The sequence below is a fragment of the Pholcus phalangioides genome, unplaced genomic scaffold (genome assembly GCF_987345545.1).
Source record: "Pholcus phalangioides strain wild (caught in Gottingen) unplaced genomic scaffold, Ppha-v1.0 ptg000015l_1, whole genome shotgun sequence".
Lineage (NCBI taxonomy): Eukaryota > Metazoa > Arthropoda > Arachnida > Araneae > Pholcidae > Pholcus > Pholcus phalangioides.
In genome coordinates this window covers 2,804,749-2,818,880 of record NW_028301608.1, presented here as the reverse complement: position 1 = coordinate 2,818,880, position 14,132 = coordinate 2,804,749, and the positions used below count along the sequence as shown (strand labels likewise).

Genomic DNA, 14,132 nt, shown 5'->3' with positions numbered 1-14,132 from the left:
GAAACAAGGAATAATAAAGGGTTAATAAAAACGACTGATTCAAGTAGGATTTGAGATAGTAAAATTTATAAATTGCTAGTCGTAGTCTTTTTTGTAAGTATTTGATATGACTCTTCCATTTAAGATTGTGATCAATATATACTCCAAGGTATTTAATTGTAGTAACTTGTTCGAGACATGAACAATTACAATCAGAATTAATAGTACAATTGCAATTATGGAAAATTAAATTAGGGTGAAAGTGAGTGTTAGATTGGGAAGAGAAATTTATAAACTTAGTTTTTGATGTATTTATCTGAAGATCGTTAGCAACAAACCACTTTCGGATTTTAATTAAATCAGTATTGATTAGGTTAGTAAGAGATTCAAAATCATCAGATGAGTAAAGTAATACTGTGTCATCGGCGAAAGTTATGATATTGCCATTTATGTTTAAATTACATAAATCATTTATGAATATTAAAAATAATAATGGTCCCAATACAGATCCCTGAGGGACGCCTTTCACTATTTCCAATGGGGTGCTAAGGCTATTGTGAATTTTGACTGATTGTGTTCTATTAGTTAAAAAAGAAGCAATTAGATTCAGAGTATTACCTCTGATTCCGATATATGACAACTTATTGAGTAATATATGATGATTCACGCTATCAAATGGGAATATACCATTAGCCATACATATATTTATTAAATCTGAGAGAGTATTCAAAATATTATATGGTAGAATTTTCAAGACCTTGGTATTGATTGTTTCTGCAAAGGATCCAGAAGTGGGTAATTTTTTAATAATTGTCAAGATTTCATCAGCAGTTGTTGGAAAAAGGTATATTGAGTGAGGATTCGATTTCATGTATTGCTTAAAATCTTCATTTATGTTGATATTGAGTGTGGAAATATTAACAAAATGGGAATTAAAGTTTTGAGCCAGAGAAATAGGATCAGAATCGGAGGAAAACAGTTTATTATGACCATCAGTTTTTTTAATTATACCATCAATGAATCTCCAGCATTTTGTGGGAGTGTTACATTTTGAAAATTGGTAGGAAAAATATTCAAGTTTAGCAGATTTTATTTTGGATTTGACCAGCTTTACAACATTTTTATAGGCTATATTTAATGGGATATCGAATGGAAATTTTCGTGTTTTATAATACAGTTTTTGCTTAATTTTTGTCAGGTGTCGTAATTCATGAGTGATCCAAGGATTCAGCTGCGATCTGTTGTTTTTACAATTGATATATCTAGCGTGATTGTGTACTATTGTTTCAAGTTTAAGTAAAAATTCTTCAAAATTATTAGAAGGGTCAATATTATTGAATGAAAAATTGTAATTTTGAAGAAAAATATGAAGTTTCCGATAATCAAGTTTTTTAAACTGACGGTTAGTTAGTTTTGATCTGATAGTTGAAGTGGATATACTAAAACATAGCTTACAAATTATTGCATAATGATCTGTCAAATCAGAGAAAAAATAGAAGAATATATATCAGAAATATCAGATGAATTCCGTATGAATATGTGATCAAGACATGTGTTTGATCGAGGTCTAGTTATGCCTTCGATATATGGCTGAAATCCTTTACTACACAATAAGTTTAAGTATTCAGTAGTAATATTAGAGTTAGAGTCAAGAAGGTCAATATTGATATCACCAATAATTAGAACATTTTTACATTTGATTCAATCAATAGTAGTTTTCAATTCATTAATGAAATCGGTAGATAGAAATGAATGAGATCGATAAACAGATAAAATAGTAAACTCCAAAGATTGGTGAAACAATACAACAATCTCAGCTGTTTGCATGGTGATTGAAGTTAAATGTTTTAGGCTTAGGAAATCGTTAACATATACCAGTATACCACCCGAATTATTATATTGTCTACAACAATGAAATATTTCGAATCCGGGAATATTGAAAAAGTTTATTTCGTTGTCAAAAATCCAGACTTCTGAGAGGACTAAAATATGTATGTTTTGAATATTGGTACCTAAAGTTGTTAGCAGTTGATTAAAATTCGATCTAACACTGCGTATATTTATATGGAAAACGTTAAATGAGGAAAATGTAAAGTTAGTATTATTTAAATTTGAATTTGAATTGCTGGTAGAGAAGTATGTTTTCAGTTCATCCAGGGTGTTCAGGTCAGTGTAGTTTAGATTGGGATTAATAATTAATAAACATTATTTAAGTCATTTACATGAGTAATACTGAACACCCTGGAATCATCGTATTGACGCAAAAATACCTTACCATCTCTGATCCAGCAGTGATTGAAATTCCTCTGTTGCTTGAATTGTTTACAGTGATAATAAACGTTTGTTACTTAACGAAGAAGCCTTTATTTTGAAGCACACTCAAAACAGACAACCTTACAGAATGGAAGCCACATTCCAACTCACGTTCTCTTCTCTTGGAAGATAGATTTTCTCTTCTCAACTTCTTTTAACAACGTATAAACAAACAAAACGCATTATGTGCTGTAAGGCCACAGAGAGTTAGTAAAAATGTCCATACTGGGAAAATAGATTCGTTACAGTACCACTTATTTGCAAAATTCTTCTGAAGAAGCATTTTACTTATTTCATCCCAAAATTTTACAAATCTTTACCACCAGATATTCTTAATATTACTAATTTATTACCTTTCAAAAGACATGTGAAACATCTTTCTTCAATCAGTGTCATCAAGAGTTTTTTTTTTTTTATTTGTTCTATGCGCTTTAATCAGTTAAATTATGAATCTATTCGATCTTATGCATTGAATCATTATATTGATTTTTGTACTCATCTGAAAATCATGCAATGTATATTTCACATAGTTGCACACTGCTATTGCCAAAAATACTACAAATCATGCAAAAGTTTTCTTTTGACTAATTTACCACTACAAAAAAAAGAACATTTAATTTTAAAATTTCTTTTTTCTCTAGCAAAAATTATTATTATTTTTAAATACTTCATTCTTTCCATTTTAGTTTTAGTTTGTTCTTATTTTGTTCACTAATAAGTAAGTGTTATTATCATTATTCATTATAAACTTGCAATGTATCAACCTCTTTGGGTCTCTTGACCCCTTGGCTGATTTTTTTTCTCATCTTGGATTCATGTAAGAAATTAAAACAATAAAATGAATTGAATTTAAAAAAAACAGACCTAGGTTGATGGGAGCTTAGTTAATCAAGGGCCTACTTTACTTAAACCATCATCTGTCACAAGCTTGAGTATGTTCAAGATAATATTTAGACATTGTCAGTTACATGTGGATGGTGATGTTTGAACCTTTTAATAGTTAATTAATCAACTCTAAGCCGTTATAATAGAGTATGAACCAAATGTGCCACTATTTCAACAATACACTTGTGTGTGCGAGGCATTATATTTCAAAATAGTATTTTTCAATTTAAAATTTTAATGTGATCTTGGTGACTTCACTCACTTAAGTGGATCCATGTTAGAACTCATGTCCACCTTCCTTGGTAAAAGTTTGTTCTGGTTCTTTTCCCAACCAACAGTATTTGGACACACTGAAATTATATATAAAGATCACACACACACATACTATTAAACAAGAATTTCATACAACTGAGAAATGCTTACTTACATTCAATATTAGAGTATGAATTTTATGAATGATTTTTATGAATTTTATACCTAGTTGGCATAGGTGGAGAGAGACTTGAAAGTCTGGGGGGACACAATAATGACTGTGGGGGGGGGGCAGATGATGAGGATGTCAATTCATATATACGCATATACATTAGATCAGTCAGCTACATTTTTTGATGTTGGGGGAAAAGGTGCCATAGTAGGTAAAAATGAACAAATCAATGAATTTTACTGCTTTTATGTACACATAGCAAGTGTTTCAAGCTATTCTTTTTCCACCTGATGTCTGTTAAAACTTCATTAAAAAGCTCATGAAATAAATCACAATATCCCATTTGATATTGTATTATAAAAACTCACTGCCTTTTTCTGAAAAAATATATTTTTTTCATATAAAGAGTTCAGAAATAAAAATATAGCAATTGATTTTTACCTCTCATCTATAATCACTTATTAAATGTTCCAACATAAACATATAGTTACAAAAACTGCCACTAACAACCTAGTTAATGATTTTAATATATTTGGAGTCCTTCATCTAAAAACATTATGTATAATTGCCTAAATTAACCATTTTAAGTACTGAATAAACAAAAATATTTAATTCACTTTTGATACTGAACTTGAATCATTTAAAAAATACATATAAGTGATTCTCATCAAATTGGTCTAAATTGGTATTCCCAGCAATTTACATTACGGTCGAATCCCATTTTAACGAATACTGTTATAGCAAAATTCTTGTTTTAGCAAACACTTTTCTAATCCTCTTCGATACGTTTACATAGGAACAATGCTATAATGAAGTGATTTCTCCTGTGTCTTGAAGTTTGTTATAACAGGATTTGACTGTATATATATTTGACATAGAACTTCTTTTTTTGCCATTCTTTATTTATATTCGTTTCTAAAAAGTCGCCACTCTATTTTTGATTTTTTCATCAATAGATTTTCAAAATTTGCTCATACAAATTTTCATTTGTTAAGGAAATGTTCTTGTCCTGGCTGTCCACAGTGCATTTTTCAAATTTTGAAATGATAATTTTCTACCTTAAAACAAAATTATATTCTTTTTTCATAATAATATACCTTTTTCAGGGCCAGTATACTTTCATATTTCATCCCTTTTACAATTTTAAATAGTTTTCATCAATAGTTTATAGCCAAATAAAAATTTTCCCCAACTTTTTTTTTCTTCTGTTCATAACATTTGAAAAACAATGGTTCCAGTCCTATAACACAAGTTGACACCTATCAAACTTTGTGTTGAGAAGGCTAAGAAGAATATAGCCATCACTTGAACCTCCTTTTAAATCTACTAGAATTGTAAATAAATTCACAAATTACATTTATTCAGGAAAAAAGAGAAGAGTCTTTTTATTAAATGTCCTTCTCCTGGCCATTTTTCTTATGAGGAATATGTAATTGAAAATTATTTACACTTTACCACATGTTCCAGTTCAGAGACATCTATTATTTCTGAAAAGCAAATGTTTTCAACATGCTTAGTTTTTGATCAGTGTTGCAAAACATGTAAAAATATCTTTCTCCTGACATTAGGTAACCAGAAGAAAGGTTCGATTATAAATTGGGGGGAGTAAACAAATTATAAATTTCTTAGTTGCAACATCAACCGGCAGTAATGTTTCATCTAAAGACTTTGCTTTGAGAACGCATCTCATGCTCTAGCAAAACAAAGACAAATTAGAAATCTGTTGTCTCCAATAAAAGTGATGGAAAAAAAAGAGAGAAACAAATGAAAATGCAATTGAGAAAAAAAATTATGCAGAGTATCAGCGCTTGTCCAAGTTGAAAATGATCTACCAAAAAAATGGAACATGTTGTAATTGTTAAGCATTAATATATATCAATTCAAGTGCTGAAAAGGGCAAAATGCCTTGTTGGATTTGCCTATCTTAAGAGATAGGCAAATCCAACAAGGCAAGGTTAAATTTGAATTTTTTTTTTTCCACCAATAATTTTTAACAAACTTCATAGCTGAGTATATTTCATTTATTAGCAGGTAAAGAGGTGTCCCATGTCCCTAAGCATTTTTTTGGTTGACATTTTGTTTTATAACTTTTTTTTCATTTTTTTTGTCCTATTTTATGAGAATGACCCATATATGTTTTAAACAGCATAATAACCACTTAATGTTTCTCAGCCACTTTGTCGGGTATTTTGCCTGTTGTGGTCTTATATTTGTTAACAGTCAACGTTCTTTATAACAACCCCTTTATGCTCCCTTTCATTCCACGAGAAACAGACGTTATATTGAGAAGTCATTTTATCTAACATTTTAAAAAAAATTCAGCTTCTCATGTGAGTTTATATTTCAACAGGATATTACTAATTGCATCATTCATTTCGTTTTTATGAAAGCGGCTACAGTGAATATACATCAAATTAGGAAAAAACAATAAAGGTGAAATATAATTATTTTATGCGCACACACATCTATGTACCAAATTTTACAATGCTAAGGTCAAACCTTTTGGTAAATTAAAAACACAGATTTTTTTTGCAGAAAAGAAGCTTGACAGAGCTGAGTTCAGATGTTGCATTGAATTGAATGGTTTTTGTAGGTCATTATATTAGATAAAAAATAACATGGGATTAATGGGAAAAGAATTGGGAAATGCCTATCATTTTAATTAAAGAGTCACAATAACGTATGGTCTTAATAACAAGCATTAAAGTATTTATCAACCTAATTTTATGATCATCATCATTAATGTGAAGAGAAATTGTGAAAGAGCTCAAAATCTAAACATTACAGCCGAGGAAATTTCTGGAAAACTAAATGCATAGTTAGATACATAAAATTATTATATTATGGAAACGATATTTTTAGGCTAATGGACAAATTCTTAAGTAGTCTGTAAAAACGAAAAATAGGACTACCGCCATTGGGAGAAACTTTATCTTTAATTTCCACCGATAAGACAATGCTGTGGCTGCAAAACCTGGAATTGTCTTTAATACGATCCCTAAGGCAAACTACATCCCAAAGAAAGCCATTTTTGCACCTGAAAATTGGATTTAATAATTAACAACTTCTGTCATTCAACAAAAAAAATGTCATACATTGCAGTAATGTCTTTTGACAGGCTGTTAAAAAGTATCATCTTTTGACAGTCAAAGTCATTCATTTAAAAAAAATGTCTATAGAAATCAAAATCAAAATGTGTAGTAAAGTAAAAAAGATTGCAACAAATATCCACAATTAAAATGAGAGATTAAAACTGTTTTCCCCAGGAGCAGGTTTTTTACACTGTGTGAATCGAATCGAATCGCGTTGGAAAAAGAATTTGTATTGGCAGAAGCGTGCAGTTTTATAACTTTATCACACTATGCATTTGTGTTTTCCTAACATGGCTCATCAACTGTTCTGTCATCTGCATATTTCCATTAAAGCGTTATATTTTTGTAAGAGCACAACAAAAATGCAAAGAAGATTGTTGAAACTTGCACAGCACAAAACATTTGATCCCCTCCAGGACCAGTCGGTCAATCAGCACTGGCATGAGGCATCTTGCACCCTGAAGGAAAACAATCATACTGCTTTTCCTATTGGTGAGTGAATGGCATGTCACGCTAGGTGATTCACATTGTACGCAGCATAAAAAACCTGCTCCCAGGAAAACAGGGCTTAAGTAATAGAACTCACAATTTAAGTTCAAAAAAAAAAAAATTTGGAAGATTAATTTTATAAGCTTTTCAGTTTTTAATTTAATTAAGAATAATAAGAAGAAATAAATAAAATCCTGAAGTTATTTTTCAAAAAAAAATTTAATTCCTTTTGATGTACTATCCAATTTTTCATTACTTTCATGTCCACGGGTAGCTATTCCAGAGTTATGTCAATTGAGGGGAGGAGGAAGGGCAATTATAAGTTTTGCACTCACAACTTTATCTCAAATTTAAAACATTAGATTTGAAAAATAAAAGCAATTTTCAATTGATTCATTAAAAAATTAGCTATACCTTCCATATAGATTTCTCAGTAATATAATATTAGGAATTGTTTCGTGTAGCCGTGGGGACTTTGAAATTCTGATAATAAATTCCTCTTAAGTTTAAAAGATGTTAGAAGTTAAAAAAATGAAATAATTGAAGTTCCAGATTAATGAATGAATTTTACAACTATTCATCATTTATGAGAATAAATGCAAAATTTTATTTCAATCATTCAATTTAAGAGAAAAAAAAAGTCCTTACAAGTTTTCTGAATTACATATGAAACTTTATCACAGCATAAACATTATGGATAGTTTTCAGATAGAAAAACATTTGTATAAAGGTTTCTCAGTGCGTAACTATGGTAGAAACTAAATTTACAAAGTTGAAATCCCAACAAAAACTGATAACTTTTAGCCAAGTCATGTGTCCTATTTAACATGATGTAATAGATTCAACAATTTTTTTAAGAGTAAACTGATGCAAAATACAGATGTAAACATTAAAGTATTTCTCATACACACATACAGACAATGAATGATGATGGCAGCACTGAAAAATCAGACACAACGCTAGATACGCACTCAGACTGCTAGGTACACACACTTTGTTTCAGACTCTGCCATGAAGCTGAACTGGAAATATCTTGGCAATGGGATAAGTCCGAGGGCAGAGCCCTGGCGTTAATTCATATACATACAGATAGAAAGAGAAAATTTATGAGTCAATTCTATCAATGATATAACAAATTTTTTGCGGAAACATGATTTCATACCTACCATCTCACTGCAACCAGAGAAAGAAAATTTCGTAAAGGCCAACCAGCATATGTTTCAACTGTGGAAGGGTCTGAAAACCCCAGAATAATCTATGAACAATTTGTAACATATGAATATGAATTTAAATACATAATATACTTAATTATGGGAGAGTTGATCAACTTTGCCCAAGAACATTAAGAAGACACCAACAAATAAGGCAAATACACGACATCGTGTATTTGCCTTATTTGTTCGTGTTTTCTTACTACTTAATTAGTTTGTTTTTTTACAAAAATTTAATTAGTTGTAATATTAAATATAATCTTTATTTATTACATAACTAATATTAGAACAATTTAGTAAACAAAATGATGGACCTACTTTCCCAGAATCGATATTACTTGAGTCATAAGCACTCAATTTCAGAATCTTTATACTTTCATCATTCTGGACATGAATAACAAAATACATTCTGTCAATTTCCGAAAATGTATCATAATCACTAAGTAACTGTTTAATCTGAAAATAAAAAACAATTTATACTATTTTTTAAATAATTTATACACTTTACACAGGCTGAATTGTTTGGAAAGTATGGATATCTCTGCAACCATTGACTGTAGAAACATACTTTCAGTCATAAAAAGTTTTCAAATGACATGGGGTCGCTCAAAATTTGGTTGAGGAGTCATATACATAAAAAAAAATAATAGAAATTACCTTTATATATGGTCCTGCGTGCTTAATGTTCTAATTATTGAAATGTAGATAACTATGTTTTGGCAAGTTATCATTGTGTTGGCAAGTTTTAATTGGCTCAAAAGTCGTCATTTTCAGGGACTGTACATGAATAGAATTTCAACCATTTCATTTTTTCATTCACAATAAATAACAATTACATTTTTTGAAAATTACAGAAGTTTTACAACTTTGAAGTTAACTTTTTTCACAATTTCTACACAGCACCCTCAATCATTGGTAATAAATGCTGAAAACTTCAAAGACAAATATCTCTGTCAATATTGCATTATAAAAATATGAATTTTTTTTTGTAAATGACTTCTTATAACCACATTTCCATTTCACTATGGAAGCTTTAGCACACAGGGTCTACATAAAAAATTTAATTTTTTTATTTATTTATGATTTTGATTCCTTGGGAAATTTAAGACATTATGAGTGACCGTACATGATTTGAAAATTTTTTATAGCTGAGAGTACAGGCATCCTCACTTAATTGGTTTCAATAATTTTTGTGTAAGACAAAAATGTGCAAAGTTAGTAGAATTTAATATGAGTAAGATTGGGATAGGGGTTTTATTCAGAAGGATAAGAAAAAATAGCAATAATAAACCCAACTTCCATTAGAAAAATATATATTTTTTGGAATAAATTAGTTATCAAAACTCATAAATAAATTGCATCAATTTAGGGTACATGAATAAATAAATTTAATTAATACCTTTCACTTCTGTTCCCACTACTTCTGATTGATTCTAGTGAATATGGATGCTTTTTTTCCTGTAGTGTCTGATATGATTGACTGCCAACTTTTTTAATGAAAGCAGTCAAGATTCACTGACAAGCAGCATTCTTCGTCTCTTTATATAAACTTTAGGAACAAAGTTAGGGAATTCTGAATATCCCTTGCAAATATGGCAATTATAGAATCATTAGGATCATTTTCTTTGATTAAAAGTCTGATGGCAAGTTCAGGTGTTACCAAAAGATGCTTATTAGTGAAATCTGGTGAGATGAATTTGGGTTTTTTTCATATATGTCTCATCTACATCAATAAATCCAATGTATTTTAGCACTTTAATTATGTTTTATCTCTAATTGGCAACCCCATTTTTCAGGACTAAAATCAAATTACAGACAATATTTATCGGGTTGCAATTTCTAAAGCCAACTTTTCAAAATAGCTGTGAGTGAGGGATGCCTGTATGTTCATATGTTGCAAAGATACCCACTATATGCAGAAAATTTGAGACAGCTTGTGTTATAAAAACAGAGATCAAACATATATTTATTACATGTCAAAAATAAAATTCAAAACAAAGAAAAATGCATATCCACTATGATGCAGTCTTGATTCTGATTTTTGCAATCTGGTGACAAGTTATAAATTAATATTTATAAGAAAAATGAATAATTATCAAAAATAAAACGTAAAATTCCTCATCAAAGTAGTGAAAGGAAAATCATGTTTTATCACAATTTTTTTTCATGACAAACACAATAGCAAATTTATATTTTAATAATTCAAATCATTTAAATACAGTGTTACATCCAGTTAAGAGTATTTTGCTTGTAAGTAATCAAAGTTGTGGGCAAAAACAATTGGCTAAAAATACTACATCTTACAAGCTAGAAACGTCTAGAAATAGACACTTTGAACAAGAATATACATTGTACTTATCTTGTAAGCAAAGTTGCTTTTATTATGCATATAATACAGTGTACAGTAACACCTTAACTTATGTTACCTACAGCATATACTGAGGTGACGGCTATTAAAGACAAAAACTTTGCCATGATTTTTAGACATATTTTACGGAGGCTTGGTGTAGCATCTGAAATATTTGCAGATTCGTCATGATCTCATAAGTGAAGTCAAACATTATTGTCAGTATTGAAAAATTTTGTTTAATGCGATGCTCATTAATAATAATTCACCAGGTCAACAACAAAACAATTTCAACCCCCTTGTGAAAGCTGGTTTTTTTTGTTTTTTTTTTGCCTATCAAACCAATGATTTATGAAAATATTTAAAGCATACTATGCATAATATATATGTTCACTCTCTCAGATTTCAGGGTATATGGGCTTTTTAATAGCCTAACTATGAGGCAACAGATTTTTAACCATCATCATATAAAAAACATTTTATTAAATTTAAATTTAGTAGACCTACATTGGGTATTAATAACTGCATTTTGAATTGTAATTTTTAGCAAAAAATATATATTTTTACTAAATTTTGGTCCTAATTAACTGTTGTTTGTGTGTCTTTGTATGTGAAATTACACTTCGACTTGTGCTGTTATCATGGCTCACACCTATCATATAACGTCAGGCTATTACTGCACTTATACGAGGTCTGTCATTCTCCGCTATCCATACAAAGGTTTTTAACAGCTGGCTGATGCGAAGATATATTTAGGAGAGAGAGAAAATTCAACTGAGGGCATTTGCCCGGAAAGTGAAAAGAAATGGGTTTGATTCCCTACAAGGGCAGTTGAGAGAATCTTCTCCCTTTTCTAAATATATCTTCGCCTCAGCCAGCTGTTAAAAAACTTTGTATTATTGCACTTTACTGTATAATGAAAATTAATTTTAATACAAGTGCCAATATTGTAGAGATGTGGAATAAAGACAGGTGCCTCTCTCATTCAAATGGGAAAGCTTGTTTTGAGATACAATGTTTCATGATATGAGTACATTTCAGAAACAAATCAAACTTGCAACTTGAGATTTTGAATTGCGAATTAAATTCACAGCTTCTCTTTGATGTGGTATGATATTTCAGTATTTGGAAGAAATAAATAATTCATTATTAAGATTATGAATAAAGATACAAATAATATGCTAATGGCAACAATGAGTAATTAAAATAAATCAAATATCATGTTAGAGGCTACAAACCTGATTTTCATTGAAATACTTGTTGATTCCTCTAACATGATGACACACAACTTCAGGATATAAGAATGCAGGAAAAGCTATCCAATAGTAGTAATGGTACTTTATTAAATCCTAAACATGCGCAAAAAATAATACAAGATTAAAAAATATACTGCAACTGTAACAGTTATGATCCATGGCCATACTGATTCATTCAGACATTAAAATTCTTAGTACAGGGTTATTGAAATTGAACTTCCCCAAACCAGAGGGTTGTGGAGACCGTTCTGCTACTACATTTGGATAAGACACTTTAAGAAATGCATCACCCTGTATTAAATTTAAAAAAAAACTTTATAATTTGCGAATACGTAGGACAAATCATTCACAACACAACAAATATTTCTGCAAATGTTCAACATATCTTTTCTCAGTTTTCCACGATGTTTTTTATTCATAGGTCATCTAACAAGATTAACCCATTTATCACATCTGGAAGCTGGTATTGGTTGGCATGTTTGAGGGATCAGTGTTCGCCAATACGCATCTAAACGTGTGTTTCACGGATCAAAATTAAATTTTACTCCTATAAGTTTTGTTGAGAAGTGGAAACACTGCTTCAATTTTTAGGTAATTTATTTAATAGAATTAATATATTCTCTATTTTTAAAGAAAAACAAAAATACCCCTCTTTTTACAAAACTACCCCTTAAAGTTTTGGAGAGGAGTGAAATTACTCTTCAAAATCTTTTTTTTTTTTTGGATAACACTGCTGGTATTAACGCACAGTTACTAAGTTAAACTGCAGAGAAAATGGTTTTAGGAATAGAAAGAATAGCTGTTTACCAAGAAAGGTGGACTGAATATTTGTGGAATGATTTGTTGAGTGGAACTACTACCTACCAGCAAATTTTAATTCAATAAATTTTATGGGTATCATCTCTCTATAAAAGCAGTGTTTCTTAATCTATTTTCACCCATGGTCCCCCCCCCCCCTTAGACCATATTTACTTTTTGTGGTCCCAGAAGTCTTATTTGCCCACCCAGGAATGAGATCATGTCTTCTTGAGTAATTGAGTAAATCTATAGTGAATTTTTTTAAATAAATAAGATCATTTTCCAGAACACTAGGCTAGATCTCTTTTGTGGGTGCTCTGTGCTGGGTAATCTCAACATCATGGGCCTCGGGCAAATATTCTCAGGTCTTTAGAATTTCCTGAAGGCCCATTAGCTGGAAGAAATATTGTAATGTTGTTGCATATATAAGTAGCGTATTTATATACTTAAACTCGAAAATCATAGCACCAGATCTCATTTGTAACTCTTCTATGGACAAGAGTCTCCTCCCCCAGCAGAAATATCTTAGCAGCACCATTGGCCCCCAAGAAAAATGTTCTGGAGAACCCAAAATTTTTGGGATGCCCATTAACTGGAAGCTTTCTGAGGCCTTCCAGACCAGAAATACCAGTCTACTGATTTACATACAGTACTTTGCAAAATTTAGCATCCCATCTCATTATCATAGGAGACAACTATCATCAGCCTCCATCTTAAAAAAGATGGCTCTGCATACACGCTTCGTTCTATGAGCAAATCTGCTGGATTCTGAAGTAGTCACACCTTTTCTCACCAATATTTCCCTTTAAAGCATCATTTCTTAATATCTGAAATTTTTTTAGAGCTCTCTGTGCCCCCCTTCAGGTATCTGCCATGGCTCCCCTTCCATTTGGATTTTACCAGTGCTCCCTCTTAGAATACCACAGTACCGCAAAGGGGCTGTACAGGACTATATGGCCCCAGGTTGAGAAACATTGATCTTTTTGTTGTCTGAATACAGTAAAACCTCTCTTAATGGACATTACAGATGTGGTCACCCCTCTTTTATGGCCAAATGATAATTTCACCTTACATAATAAAGTATGCATTTCAAACCCCTGATTAAAGGGGTTTGACCTACCTCTCTTTTGCGGACAAATTTTTTTGTCCCACAGGTGTCCACAAGAGAGAGATTTTACTGCATTTTGTTATTCATGCCTGTTATTCATCAATTCAATGATTAATTTGAATCATTGTATCCATTAATTTGAATCATAATAATCCATTAATTTGAATCATAATAATCCATTAATTTGAATCATAATAATCCATTAATTTGAATCATAATAATCCATTAAT

General features: G+C 30.6%; 1 protein-coding gene across 2 annotated transcripts in view; it reads right to left on the bottom strand.

The window, feature by feature from the left end:
• Positions 1–14,132, bottom strand: part of LOC149075244 (ubiquitin-like modifier-activating enzyme ATG7) — a 56,993-nt gene that overhangs the window by 28,522 nt on the left and 14,339 nt on the right. For both annotated transcript variants that reach the window (XM_089242552.1, XM_089242553.1), the window contains exons 5-9: positions 11,979–12,089; positions 8,712–8,849; positions 8,349–8,437; positions 6,514–6,638; positions 3,440–3,527 (exon numbers count right to left, since the gene is read on the bottom strand). In XM_089242552.1, coding sequence (XP_089098678.1) covers positions 3,440–3,527; positions 6,514–6,638; positions 8,349–8,437; positions 8,712–8,849; positions 11,979–12,089 — 551 coding nt within the window. The remainder of the gene's footprint in view (positions 1–3,439; positions 3,528–6,513; positions 6,639–8,348; positions 8,438–8,711; positions 8,850–11,978; positions 12,090–14,132) is intronic.